The 15,286-nt window shown below is 41.5% G+C and overlaps 2 protein-coding genes across 2 annotated transcripts; both read right to left on the reverse strand.

Annotated features, from left to right (window-relative positions):
- Positions 1 to 4,900: 4,900 nt before the first annotated feature.
- On the reverse strand, positions 4,901 to 7,145 carry LOC115596144 (nuclear factor 7, brain-like). The gene is made up of 2 exons (XM_030440959.1): positions 7,008 to 7,145; positions 4,901 to 6,912 (listed from the first exon to the last, which is right to left on the reverse strand). Exon 2 carries the CDS (start codon positions 6,893 to 6,895, stop codon positions 5,504 to 5,506), a length of 1,392 nt encoding a protein of 463 aa, XP_030296819.1. The 5' UTR covers positions 6,896 to 6,912; positions 7,008 to 7,145; the 3' UTR covers positions 4,901 to 5,503.
- A 4,530-nt stretch (positions 7,146 to 11,675) lies between these two features.
- LOC115596139 (nuclear factor 7, brain-like) lies at positions 11,676 to 14,028 on the reverse strand. The gene is made up of 2 exons (XM_030440955.1): positions 13,897 to 14,028; positions 11,676 to 13,801 (listed from the first exon to the last, which is right to left on the reverse strand). The coding sequence occupies exon 2, from the start codon at positions 13,782 to 13,784 to the stop codon at positions 12,390 to 12,392; it is 1,395 nt and encodes a 464-aa protein (XP_030296815.1). The 5' UTR covers positions 13,785 to 13,801; positions 13,897 to 14,028; the 3' UTR covers positions 11,676 to 12,389.
- Positions 14,029 to 15,286: the final 1,258 nt, after the last annotated feature.

The raw sequence follows: 15,286 nt of genomic DNA on the forward strand, positions 1-15,286 counted from the left end.
TCTTTTAATATTTTTTAAAGGAATTGCCAAGAGGGGAATTCAACACACACAGACACACACGCAGACACACACGCAGACACACACACACACACAGACACACACACACACACAAACACACACACACACACACACACACACACACACACACACACACACACCATCACACTGAGATCAGACGCTAAGAAATCATTTCACTCATGAAAAGTTCGACAATAGAAACACAAAGCAAAGTAAAAAATTGAATAAAAACTCATCATCTGTGTTTTCTGAATAATGAGACAGCAGAAGGAGCAGGTGAAGATTAACAGGTTGAATTCTGTGATTTTTGATTCAACATGTTAACGACATTTTTATGTAGACAAATCATTTTTAAAATAAAACATCTATAGAGCTCATAGATCGGTGCAGAATAAAAGTCTCTCTTTTCCTTACGAACATTATTATGATTGTGAGTGAATAATTTTATAAAGTTTGTCAAATCCAAATTAATTGTTCTGTTTATCTCTGTGTCAGAATTCTGACAGTTGGTTCAGTTTCTAATGAGGTTTGTCTGCAAATAGCATCACACAGTTTGTATCACGTGGTTTCTGTGTGTCGTCACTGATCAACAGTATTGGTAGTTGCCAGTTTGTGGGGAAAAAGGCTAACATGAGCTAGCTAGTGTTAGTAAAGTTAGCTAGTGCACAAACTTGCAACCACCTGAGGGGGCAGATGATTGGAACAACAGCAGTGTTGTGACGTGAATGTGATGGAAGGAGGAAACGGAATGCTACATTTAGAGCCTGAATGTTTTCAATAACACCCTTAAAGAAACAACATCCTGGATATTATAGTTTTTCACAGTTCAGCTGTAACACAATATTGTTCATCACCACTGTCACACACACCTTCAGGGGTAATATCTTCAGTGGGAGTTCATCCCAATTCTCAATGTATGGAAACATCTTCTCAGTGAAAGTTTGTCTGAAGGTGTGTAGGTGTGTGTTAGTATCAGGATCAGAGAACGACAGCTTTCCTCTGTTCCAGTCCAGATTCACTCTGATCCTCTGGAGCTTCTTCTGCACTACAAGCTCAGTGGGTGGAGCTTGTGGTGACCGCACCAAGTATATACCCTTGTATAGCCCTATTATCCATAATCCAGACTGTATGCGTCCCTTCCTCTGGACAGACTCTGCACACACACCCAGTAACCAGAATGCACTGTTTCCAACCTCGACATCCCAGCTGTGAGTCCCTGAGTTAAAGCCCTCAGAACCCAGGACAAATCCATGAGGATCAAACCTCTCTGGATTATCAGGAAGCTTCTGTATCTCTCCTAGTCTCACACTGCTCAGATCTTCAGACAGGATGAGATTTGGATGAGCAGTGTTTGGGTCCAGAACCACAGGACTGTAGGAGACCATGTCCTTCATCTTGTTCCTGATGTTGAAGCTCAGGTTGCCCAGGTGTTTGGCCTGGTCTATCAGAGCTCCTGAGGGCAGCTGTGGATCCTCCAGCAGGGGGCGCTGCTGGACTCTTTCCACTGCAGCCTTGTAGTTGTGCAGGAATGAGACGTCTTCAGCTCTCAGCTCCTCCTCTGTGGCTCTGACTGTGTGTGAAAGAGCTGCTATCTCTCTGCTCAGAGCCTCCATCTTCTCCTTCATCATCTGACTCTTCTGCTCCTCTTCCTCTCCCTCAGTGCAGCCATCCTGGCCTCCTCTTGCCTCTTCTAGAAACTGGTGCAGCTTCTTAAACTGATCCTTAATCTGCCTCTCTGTGTGTCGGGCCTGGACCTTCATGTGTTCTGCTGTCTGATCAAACTTCACTTTAACTTCTTCAAAAACCTTTAACTTCTTCTTTAAAGGCCCTGCACAACCCAGAGCTGCAGAAAGAAAACCTGCAGAACTCATCACATCTAGGCAGCTATCAAACATGTCTGGAGCACACTGTCACTTCATTTATGTGGGGCGCTGATTGTAATATTGAGATTGCTAAAATAAACAGCAAATTTTCGCCACATTTAGCAACAAACTGCATTAAAAAAACCCAGATGTGATTTCCTTATGTTACTTTTGACCAGATTTACAGCAATATTTGTGAACTTCGTGGTATTTACTTCTCTTGTAAAAATATGTCAGTGTAAAATCTAAATTAAAAATCAAAATCAAAATGTTAAACATTAAATATAAATGTTAAATATAAACATAAATGTTGACGATAAATTTAAATGTTAAATTTAAATATAAATATAAATATAAATGCTAAATGTTCTAAATGTTAAATATAAATATAAATGCTGAATATAAATGCTAAATGTTAAATATAAATGTCACAGATGAAACTAAATATTTAGCTAATATCCAAATTTACACTGCCTGTCACTGGAAGTACCAAAATAAAAGCCACCGAGTGCTGTGGTGGCTCTACTGTGGTGGATGCTGTAGCTGTCACTTGCCCTTTTCACAGAGTCGCCGCATTATCACTGGTTCGCCAATTCTCCACTGTTGTTTGTTAACACGTCGTGAAGATGAACCGCTGTGTTTCACACAGAAAGCCGGCTCTGCAGATCCTAAAGAGGTGTGACGGTATACGTCATGATGATGACGTCTGTGTGTTTTTCAAGGTGTTTCCCAGGTGTCCTCCTGCTAATCTAAACATGAACCTGCTGACAGTTTTTAATCATATGAATGCTGTTATAATGGGTTGGGATTGAGATCCTGACCCACCAAACATCAAGCTGCATGTCTCTGTGTGAAGAAACAATGGCAGAGAATTGGCGAACTGCCGCTGCGGCGATAATATGGCCTCAGTCAAAAGGGCTACTGTCGCTGTTGTTGCAGACGCATTGCTGAACCTCTGTATTCAGGGGTGGGTCCAGAGAATTTTCTGGTGGGGGGCACAGGGGGTAGCAACAATTAATCTGGGGGGCCACCCAAAAGTAACAAAAATGAAAGCTGCCACTTAACACCCACTTCAATATGGGCGATCAATTCAATTTATATTGTGCAGTTACGCACTGCTTGTTTTCATCTTCAGCTCTGGTCCAACCCTGTCCGAGCTGAGTGCGACGGAAGGTCTTCAAGATAGGTTGTGCAGGGCCTCAAAACGTGTTCACAAACACAATAAAAAGCAACGTGTAATTTCTACTGTACCAACATCACAGTGGCAACAATGATATGCTACTCTGTTGTTGACTGTTAATTCATGTCACAAAACGCGAAACATACAACGGATGCTAATTGCTAATGTTGCTAAAACAGTGGAGAGATGTTTACGTTTATCCAGATGGAGAGCTAACTAAAGTAAAACACACAAGAACTGTTCCTCATGCTAACTGAACCAAATTAGACCCAAATGGAACAGAAATTGGCAAAACGTTGTTGTGACAGTCCTAAAGAACCTGTAGAGTTCTGTTCTTACCTGGTGGACCTGGGAGCATCACGTTGCAAAAAATTCAATGACTGGTGAAGTTACACAAGTTCATTGGCGCAGCCGGGGAGCCACTTCCTCTGTCTTTTTTCCAAAATAAAAGCCTTCATGAGTTCTTAACAGTCTAGTCACACAAGGTTTCAGCTTTGCTTCCATTTTAAAGTGCAGCGTCGGTAAGGAGCTTTAGCGCAACCCCGAGTCAATGACCATTTGGGGGCACACGGGGTGGCCAATCAGATTACATTGGTGGTGGGTTCCTCCCCCCGTGCCACCATCGAAGCCCCACCTCTGTCTGTATTGCCAAAAAATGGCCCTACCAATGTTTCCAGCTATGTTGCCGGTGACATGGTGGCAGGCAACATGAGAGCACCGTGATGAGACGTGACTAACATTGCAGCGTAATCACTCTGTCTGACTACCAGTAGAAGACTGCGGATAGTGATTATTCGCGTCAATGAGCTTTAATTTAATTTCCAGTGGCAGGCAGTGTAAATTTGCATATTTGCTAAATATTTTGCTTCACCCCTGACATTTAGATTTAACATTCAGCATTAAGATTTAACATTAAGCATTTAGATTTTATATTTATATTTACATTTAGATTTAACATTTTGATTTAACTTTTAGCATTTATATTTAAATTTAACATTTGTATTCATATTCAATGTTTATATTTAACATTTATATTTATATTTAACATTTAATGTCTAACATTTATATTTAACATTTAATATTTTGATTCAACTTTTAGGTTTAACATTTTGGATTTACATTTAACATATAACATTTATATTTAACATTTATATTATATTTGACATTTAATATTCAGATTTCAATATAACATTTATATTTAGATTTAACATTTAGGTTTAGATTTAGATTTAAAAGTTAGATTTAGATTTAGGTTTAACATTTAACATTTAGATTTAGATTTTTTATTTAGATTTAACAGAGAAGAGAGAATAGAAGTACATATCACAAAGTTCACAAATATTGCTGTAAATCTGGTCAAAAGTAACGTAAAAAAAAAAACCAAATTCAATGTTTCTGCTTTCATGTCTTCTATTGTCTTTGTTCAGTGTTGGGTTATTTTACATATTCTCTCAGATTAATATTTGAAGTTTTGGTTTTGACCATTTATGAAGGGAGAAACAGCAGAGAGAGATTCAGTTCTTCAGTCAACAGCATTACATGAACCCAAACTGAGAAGTCCACCTTAAATATAGAACGACTCATCCTCTCACTGACCAGACGACTGACAGCAGATTTCAACTGATGGAGGCTGAAAACACACAGAATCAGAATCATTGTGAATTTATTACATCAAAAGAGAGGAAAAAATGTATTTTTACAGTATTTTGGATAATTTAATATATTTATTGCATTACAAACATTTAATTTATGTCATAAATCTTTGATTTAATTTTTAGAAACTTTATTTCAGATTCTTGTTCAGATAATAAATTTTTTGATCTGAACAAGGGTGGTTGTGGTGGGGGTGGCAGGGTTGCAGGTTGTGGCGCATGTCATTACACGTAAATAAAATTACAAAGCAAAATGCATAAACACCCGAGATGTGTTGTGACCGATGTTATTGTAAGAAAATCCTTTTTTCAAAATAGAACAACTTTCCGAGTATGATCGGCAATATAATGGAACTAAAATAACGCATTTATTCTTTCTCTGCGGCCCAGTACCAAACGCCCCCACGGACCGGTACCGGTCCGGGGCCTGGTGGTTGGGGACCCCTGAGCTAGAACACAAGCTGGCAAACATGTGACGGGGCAGATGATTGGAACATTATAGTTTTTCACAGTTCAGCTGCAACACAATATTGTTCGTCACCATCCAGCCGCCTCACTGTTTCCTCTTTCAGAATTTTCTCTGAGCTAAAACCAAGCACCGTCCAATCAGGTGCAGCGCTGTGCACTCTGGGTGTTGTAGTCTTTCTACCTTTTGAGTAGAAGTGAACACCACAGCCCTTTTACTCTGTTTTCTCTGCTCATGTAGCATCAAGTTCAAAACTATTTGTCTTTCTACTGCAGAGAGAGAAAGTTTTATTTAAGTGCCGTCTTTCCAGAGATTAAATACTTCTTTATCTGCTCTGTTCCACTGTCACACACACTTTCAGGGGTGATATCTTCACTGGGAGCTCATCCCAATTCTCAATGTATGGAAACATCCGCTCAGTGAAAGTGTGTGTGAAGGTGTGTAGGTGTGTGTTAGTATCAGGATCAGAGAACGACAGCTTTCCTCTGTTCCAGTCCAGATTCACTCTGATCCTCTGGAGCTTCTTCTGCACTATGAGACCAGTGGGTGGAGCTGGTTGTGACCGCACCAAGTATGTACCTTTGTATAACCCTATTACCCATAATCCAGACTGTATGCGTCCCTTCCTTTGGACAGACTCTGCACACACACCCAGTAACCAGAATGCACTGTTTCCAACCTCGACGTCCCAGCTGTGAGTCCCTGAGTTAAAGCCCTCAGAGCCCAGGACAGAGCAGTACAAATTAAACCTCTCTGGATTATCAGGAAGCTTCTGTCTCTCTCCTCCTCTCACACTGCTCAGATCTTCAGACAGGATGAGTTCTGGATAAGCAGTGTTTGTGTCCAGAACCACAGGAGTGTAGGAGACCATGTCCTTCATCTTGTTCCAGATGTTGAAGCTCAGGTTGCCCAGGTGTTTGGCCTGGTCTATCAGAGCTCCTGAGGGCAGCTGTGGATCCTCCAGCAGGGGGCGCTGCTGGACTCTTTCCACTGCAGCCTTGTAGTTGTGCAGGAATGAGACGTCTTCAGCTCTCAGCTCCTCCTCTGTGGCTCTGACTGTGTGTGAAAGAGCTGCTATCTCTCTGCTCAGAGCCTCCATCTTCTCCTTCATCATCTGACTCTTCTGCTCCTCTTCCTCCCTCAGTGCAGCCATCCTGGCCTCCTCTTCCTCTTCTAGAAACTGGTGCAGCTTCTTAAACTGATCCTTAATCTGCCTCTCTGTGTGTCGGGCCTGGACCTTCATGTGTTCTGTTGTCTGATCAAACTTCACTTTAAATTCTTCAAAAACCTTTAACTTCTTCTTTAAAGGCTCCAGAGTTTCCTGAAGTTTCTTCTTGTGTTGTCGTGCAGCTTCATCGATGGGTCTGAATCTGTGGTTGGTGTGTTGTTCTGAGTCTCTGCAGACGAGACACACCGGCTGCTGATGGTCCAGACAGAAGAGTTTGAGTTTCTCAGAGTGCAGACTGCAGAGATCCTCTGAAGCTCTCTGATCTCTCTCCTGTAAGAAGGTCTCACACAGGTTCTTTAATGCCAGGTTTAAAGGTGGATCCATTGAAGATATTCTCTTACAAACTGGACACTCTCTGATTACTTTCTCTGTCCACCAGCTCTGCAGACAGTCTTTACAGAAGCTGTGGCTACATGACAGAACGACAGGCTCTCTGAAGACATCATGACACACCGGACAGCAGAGATCCTCCTCTAACCTGGAAGCCATTTTGTCTCTGAGTGACGCTGTGAACACAGCAGACAGTACAGTCAGTCACAGCTCCACTTCCTCCTTCACTTCACTGAAGTTTACTTTGAGTTCTGGTTCTGGTTGGACTCACCTTCAGTGTGTGGAGCGTCTGCAGTGTTGTAGTTTCCTCCTCCTCTCTCCTGTAGATGAACTCACTCAGAGGACGTTGTTAGTTCAGTCTGAAGGTGGATCTGATCGCCTGTTTGTGGTTCTGTACTAAAGAGACACACACACACACACACTGACAAACTGTTTTCTGTTTGTCTCAGGTCAGTCAGGTGTGTGCGGAGCTTTTTCAGGCCTCTGTGGAATGCTGTTGGTTCACATTTTTCTCAGGGGAGTGTTTCAGTCCAAAGTTATGATTCATTGCTGTCAGTGTATTCTGATACACTTGTTGTTGGAGGGGCTATAGTCCCATCAGAACCACTTCCAGCTCTGCATGAACTGTATTGTTCAATATTATATTATCACAAACATTTTACAAATGTTCATTTAAACATCACATTTTTAATGATTGCAATCTTCATGAAAGGATTCAGATTGAGCCCACATTAAGATATTTAGATCACAATATTTGTCATTTTGAGAGAAAGAAAGCAGTGAAACAGGTGTTTCTGTTGACCAGTTACTTTAACACAAAGACTGTTTTTCATTTACATTTACATTTAGGGCATTTAGCAGATGCAGTTGTCCCAAGCGACTTACAAAAAGTACATTTGTCACAAGAGAGAAACCACAACATATCACAATCGATAGTGTAAGAACAAATATAGAAACGATTGTCAAGCCCTCATCTGAGAAGAAGAAGAAGAGTCTTTATTTGTCAGACATGAAACACACCTGAAATTTGTCCTCTGCATTTAACCCATCATTCTAAGTATACACATACATAATTACAGACACAAGCTAGCTATGTGAGCACATAGAAGGTTCTGTTCCTTGCTTAAGAGCACCTTGGCAGTAAGCTAGGAAGTAGACTGGCACCTCTTCAGCTGTCAGTCCACTTCCATATTGTGGTCTGTAAGTGGACTTGAACCGGTCACCCTCCAGTCCCCAAGCCAAGTCTCTACTGACTGAGCTACTGCTCAGCTGACAGCTGGTATTCATCAAGGATACTTTAAGTGCATAAGTTCTATGATTAAAGTGCTAATGATATGAACATATAACTGCATACTGTTTTGTTTTTTTACGCAGGGGGGTCAAGCTATGTGGGCTCGAGAGGAAGTCTGAACAAATGAGTCTTGAGTCTTTTGTGGAGGATGGAGAGTGATTCTGCTGTCCGGACGTTAGTCAGGAGTTTCTTCCACCACTTAGGTGCCAAAACAGAGAAGAGTAGCAACTTTGCTGATCGGGCTTTGTTTGTTCTCAGCAATGGGGGTACCAGCCAGCCAGCTGATGTAGAAGAGCAAAGTGCTCTTGCTGGAGCGTGTGGTCTTACCAGTGTTTGGAGGTAGATGGGTTCAGTTCCGCTGACGGCCTTGAAGGCCAGCACCACCATCTTGAATCGGATGCGGGACGCCACAGGAAGCCAGTGGAGGTCATAAAGGAGGGGGCTCACATGGGAGAATTTGGGTGGATTGGGTTAGTCGCAGAGGCTGGTGAGGAGTGAAGAGACTAAGGAGAATAGTTTCCTGGGTTTAGAGCCAGAGGAGTTGATCTTTGACAGGTAGAAGGCAGATTTGGCTGCTGATACCGTTGAGGTGAAATCAGAGAGGAGCTGGTAGTAGTGGGCAATGTCATCAGAATTATGTGATTTTCTCCATGTTATCTCTGCTGCTCGTAGCACCGATCTATTGGTTCTAAGAGATTCAGACAGCCAAGCAGGGGGATAGATGATCATGCCGGTCGGATGGAGAAGGGGAGAGTGTGAGGTCAAATGTGGAGAAGAAGTTGATGAATTCAGGCGAGCACAGATTCTCTGGGGGAATGTTAAAGTCACCCAGTCCAACGAGCGGTGTGCCATCGTCAGGGGAGCAGCTCAGGAGGGCATTCATCTCATCAGAGAGGTCACAGAGAGGACCAGGAGGGTGATAGATCACCACAATGTTGAGTTTGAAAGAAGTGTGACAGAGACAGCGTGGAATTCAAAAGCAGATCTGGGTAGGTGGTCCATGGGAAGGACCTTGTAGGACCATATGGGGGAGATGAGGAGGCCAGTTCCTCCTTGTTTTTCACCAGGATGAATCAGAAACCATCTCATCGTCCTCGGTTTGACTCTGACTTGGATCCTTGTTTCATCTCTCAGACAGAACAGAAAACATTATCTCGCCACGGCGGTCAAAAAAACCGTTTGCCCTTCCGGGTCAAAACCTGACAAAGACAGTGAACAATGCCACCTATATACACCTGAGCTCCCCCTCTGACAGCACAGCGACCCCACACACACACTGAGTGAATTACACCAAAACCTCATAACACAACCAAACACATTCGGCTCCTATAGTCGTTATTCAGTGTTTGATTATTTCACATATTCTCTCATATTAATATTTGAAGAATCATTGTGACTCTATTACATCAAAAGAGAAAAAAAAGGTAGATTTACAGTATTTTGGATCATTTAGTATATTTATTTCATTTCAAACTTTTCGTATATGTCATAAAACGTTGATTTTATTGCTCAAATTGTAGTTCAGATTATAAGGTTTTTAGATCTGAGAAACAAAACATGCAGTTATTAATTGATTTGTTTATTTGTGTACATATTTTATTCGGTTTTTCATGGTCACACACACACACACACGTCAATATGACCAACAGGGCACTACATGTCTCCACTATCTAAGAGGGGACGTCTGTTTCTGGTCATCTTGTAAAAAAATAAAATAAAATAGAAACCTAAGATTTTGCCTTTTGTCACTCTCTCTGTATTGTTGTCTAAGCAGTTCCCAGCTTCTTTTTCTGCGACATACTGTAAAAAATAAAATACAAATAAAAAGTTATCACACCAGCACATATTGTTCAACATGTGTCTCTGTGAAGTCCTGAACAACAAAGATAGAGTCAAACAATCTGAGATCAATATGTGAGTCTTGAAAAAGAGTTTTATTTCTCCTCATGATCATGTTCAGTTGTGTTCTGTATGTAATATACAATAAAAACAGTGATTGTGCATATATTTAAAAGCCCCACGTTGTAATCACAGCACCGTTTCACGACCAGAGATGACGTCTGTGATTAGCTGCCGGTACAAAGGTAGTCCAAACTGTGTAGTGTGAGAAAATCAAACCCAAAAGGGAAACAACAGGTTCTGATCCACTTTGGTTTTGATAAATACAAATCTGCATTTGCTCAGAGCAAACAGAAACCAAACACAGCAGAATGTTTAAAACCAGCTCGAGGGATTAAAACTGTTCAAATGTTCAAGTAAAGTTTCTGAACTTCGTCTTTATTTGGTTTGATGTCACTGATATTCAGTCAGACGTGTGTCCAGAGTTTGAAATGACTCTTGTTCCCTTTCTGGCAGAGCATTCGATGAGAGGCTTAATGCCAACCTACTGGTAAATGTGAAGCTACAGCCTGATAGCTTAGCTTAGCATAAGGCTGGAGCTGGAGACTGACCTCCCAAAATATTATAAAAAACATTCTGTGTTGTACAAATTGTATAGCAACAAAAGTTCACATGATTTAATAAGACAATAGCCCATAACATAGTTCTTCCCTTTTTATGCTCTCCTCTTTCTACATTTTATTCCTTCATTCTTTGAGCTTGAACTTTTAGCCCTGAGCTGAGCCTCACAGGAAGTGTTTCCTTCCCATCCTCGACCAATAAAATGATTCAGGCCAAAGGTGCAACTTTTAAGAAGTGGTCAAAATTCCAAGGTAGCCCCAAAACTCAGCGTAACTTCTGCTCAGCTACACTGAGTTCTGTAGCTGTCTTTGGCTGTAGCGATGAGCAAGTAAGTGTAGTTAGCTCAGATAGCTGTACAGTTCTCCACTATCTAACAGGGGACCTCTGGTTCTGGTCATTTGAAAAAACAAAAAATAGAAATGCTACTTTTAAGTACTTTTACATTAATATCACTGCAAATGTGTTCTTTTAATTGTTTTAAAGAAATTACCAAGAGGAGACTTCAACAAACACACACACACACACACACACACACACACACACACACACAGCATCACATTGATATCAGAAACCAAGAAATCATTTTACTCATGAAAAGGTCGACAATAGAAACACAAAGCAAACTGTCAAACTAAGAAAACAAACTTGATAATGTTGTCACATTTATTTGGGCACTAATATCTTCAAGTTGTTTATTTGTTGTCCAGCCTCAATCCAAAAACATCCTACCAACAGTAATTTAACACAACAAATTTTAAATGTTTACAGTCTTTCTGAAAGGATTCAGATTGAGCCACACTGAGATAATTACATCACAATATTTGTTGTGTTGAGAGACAGGAAGCAGCGAAACAGGTGTTCCTGTTGACCAGTTACTTTAACACAGAGTCTGTTTCGTTCACTTAATATTAATTTGACTCTGTAAGTAAATCTACAGATATTGACAAAGAGTGCATTAAAGACATAGAAATAGAATATAGAAACACAAAGCAAACTGTCAAACTAAGAAAACAGCAACAGAAAAATCAACATCCGTGTTTTGTGAAAAATTACACAGCAGGAGGAGCAGGTGAAGATTAACAGGTAGAATTCTGTGACATTTTATTTAAACAACATGTTGACAACATTTTTATGTTGACAAATAATTTTTGAAATAAAACATCTACAGAGTTCGTAGAACGGTGCAGAATAAAAGTCTCTCTTTTCCTTAAAAATATTATCATGATCATGAGTAACTAATTTTAAATGTTTGTCAGGTTCAAATTCATTGTTCTGTGTTTCTCTGTGTCAGAATTCTGACAGTTTGTTCAGCTTCTAACGAGGTTTGTCAGCCAATAGTATTACACAGTTTGCATCACATGGTGTCTGTGTGTCGTCACTGATCAACAGTCTTAGTAGTTGCCAGTTTGTTGGGAAAAAAATGTTAATGTTAGCTAGCTAGTGTTAGCAAAGTTAGCTAGTGCACAAACTGGCAACCACCTGAGGGAGCAGATGATTGGAACAACAGCAGTGTTGTGACGTGAATGTGATGGAAGGAGGAGACGGAACGCCACATTTAGAGCCTGAATGTTTTCAATAATATTGTTAAAGAAACAACATGGTGGATATTATAGTTTTTCACCATTAAGCTGCAACACAATATCGTTCATCAGCATCCAGCCGCCTCACTGTTTCCTCTTTCAGAACTTTCTCTGAGCCAAAACCAAGCCCTGTCCAATCCGGTGCAGCGCTGTGCACTCTGGGTGTTGTAGTCTTTCTACCTTTTGAGTAGAAGTGAACACCACAGTCCTTTTACTCTGTTTTCTCTGCTCATGTAACATCAAGTTCAAAACTATTTGTCTTTCTACTGCAGAGAGAGAAAGTTTTATTTAAGGGCCGTCTTTCTAGGGATGAAATACTTCTTTAACTGCTCTGTTCCCCTGTCACACACACTTTCAGGGGTAAAATCCTCACTGGGAGTTTATCCCAAGTGTTAATGTATGGAAACATCCTCTCAGTGAAAGTGTGTGTGAAGGTGTGTAGGTGTGTGTTAGTATCAGGATCAGAGAACGACAGCTTTCCTCTGTTCCAGTCCAGATTCACTCTGATCCTCTTGGGCCTCTTCTGTATTCCGAGATCAGTGGATGAAGCTGGTGGTGCCCGCACCGAGTATTTACCCTTGTATAACTGTGTTACCCAGAACCCAGACTGTGTGCGTCCCTTCCTCTGGACAGACTCTGCACACACACCCAGTAACCAGCATGTATTGTCTCCAACCTCGACGTCCCAGCTGTGAGTCCCTGAGTTAAAGCCCTCAGAGCCCAGGACAGACCTGAGCTCATCAAACCTTTCTGGATTATCAGGAAGCTGCTGTCTCTCTCTTTGTCTCACACAGTAGAGATTGTCAGACAGGATGAGTACTGGATGAGCAGTGTTTGGGTCCAGAACCACAGGAGTGTAGGAGACCATGTCCTTCATCTTGTTCCAGATGTTGAAGCTCAGGTTGCCCAGGTGTTTGGCCTGGTCTATCAGAGCTCCTGAGGGCAGCTGTGGATCCTCCAGCAGGGGGCGCTGCTGGACTCTTTCCACTGCAGCCTTGTAGTTGTGCAGGAATGAGACGTCTTCATCTCTCAGCTCCTCCTCTGTGGCTCTGACTGTGTCTGAAAGAGCTGCTATCTTTCTGCTCAGAGCCTCCATCTTCTCCTTCATCATCTGACTCTTCTGCTCCTCTTCCTCCCTCAGTGCAGCCATCCTGGCCTCCTCTTCCTCTTCTAGAAACTGGTGCAGCTTCTTAAACTGATCCTTAATCTGCCTCTCTGTGTGTCGGGCCTGGACCTTCATGTGTTCTGCTGTCTGATCAAACTTCACTTGAACTTCTTCACAAACATTTAACTTCTTCTTTAAAGTCTCCAAAGTTTCCTGAAGTTTCTTCTTGCGTTGTCGTGCGGCTTCATCGATGGGTCTGATTGTGTGGTTGGTGTGTTGTTCTGAGTCTCTGCAGATGTGACACACCGGCTGCTGATGGTCCAGACAGAAGAGTTTGAGTTTCTCAGAGTGCAGACTGCAGAGATCCTCTGAAGGTCTCTGATCTCTCTCCTGTAAGAAGGACTCACACAGGTTCTTTAATGCCATGCTTAAAGGTGGTTCTTCCTTTGAAGATCTTCTCTTACAAACTGGACACTGTCTGATTTCTTTGTCTGCCCAGCATCTCTGCAGACAGTCTTTACAGAAGCTGTGGCTACATGACAGAACGACAGGCTCTCTGAAGACATCACGACACACTGGACAGCAGAAATCCTCCTCTAACCTGGAAGCCATTTTGTCGCTGAGTAACACTGTGAACACAGCAGACAGTACAGTCAGTTACAGCTCCACTTCCTCCTTCACTTCACTGAAGTTAACTTTGAGTTCTGGTTCTGTTCGGACTCACCTTCAGTGTGTGGAGCGTCTGCAGTGTTGTAGTTTCCTCCTCCTCTCTCCTGTAGATGAACTCACTCAGAGGACGTTGTTAGTTCAGTCTGAAGGTGGATCTGATCGTCTGTTTGTGGTTCTGTACTAAAGAGACACACACACTGACAGACTGTTTCCTGGTTTGTCTCAGGTGAGTCAGGTGAGGGCGGAGCTTTGTCAGACCTCTGCTGAATGCTGTTGGTTCATATGTGACTCAGGGGAGTGTTTCAGTCCAAAGTACTGATTAATAGCAGGAAATATAGTCTGACACACTTATTGTGTTGTTGGAGGAGCTAAAGTCCCATCAGAACCAGCACCAGCACTGCCTGAATTGTAGTGTTCTCTATTATATTATTACTGATATTAAAGGTTCATCTTTTTCTGAAAATTGTCAATGGGAAATATTAACATCAAAATATATTAACTTGATAATGTTGTCACATTCATTTGGGCACCAATATATTCAAGTTGTTTATTTGTTGTCCAGCCTCAATCCAAAAACATCCAACCAACAGTAATTTAACACAACAAATTTGAAATGTTTACAGTCTTTCTGAAAAGGATTCAGATTGAGCCACACTGAGATAATTACATCACAATATTTGTTGTGTTGAGAGACAGGAAGCAGTGAAACAGGTGTTTCTGTTGACCAGTTACTTTAACACAGAGTCTGTTTCATTCACTTCATATTAATTTGACTCTGTAAGTAATACTACAGACAAAGAGTGCATTAAAGGAGCGCTACCTAGTTTTGGAGAGCATTTTAACATTGTTAACTATAAAAGCCATCTTTGTCTCTCTCTTGTTGGAAACTTTAGCTCAGATTCTAGTTCAGATTATAATGTTTCAGGATCTGAACAACAAAACATGCAGTTTTTAATTGATTTGTTTATTTGTGCCCATCTTTTATTTGGTTCTTCATGGTCACACACACAAACACACACACACACAAACACACACACACACACACACACACACACACACACACATACATGCTGGTCAATATCACCAACAGGGCACTACATCTCTCCACTATCTAAGAGGGGACGTCTATTTCTGGTCAGTTTGAAAACAATAACAATAGAATAGAACCCAAAACTGAGATGTCCACCTTACAAGATTTTGCTTTTCGTCACGCTCTCTGTTTTGTTATCAAAGCAGTTCTTCACTAATTAGGCTATTGAAAACAAACAAACAAATAAGAATAAAAAGTTATCACACGGGGCGGCTGTAGCTCAGTGGGTAGAGCTGGTTGACTGGTGATCAGAATATCGCTGGTTTGAATCCCGGCTCCCCGGGGCGGGACTGAGCTACATGTCGAAGTATCCTTGAGCAAGATACTGAACCCCAAAGTTGCTCCTGATGTGCAG

Source organism: Sparus aurata, chromosome 15 (genome assembly GCF_900880675.1).
Source record: "Sparus aurata chromosome 15, fSpaAur1.1, whole genome shotgun sequence".
NCBI classification, from domain to species: domain Eukaryota; kingdom Metazoa; phylum Chordata; class Actinopteri; order Spariformes; family Sparidae; genus Sparus; species Sparus aurata.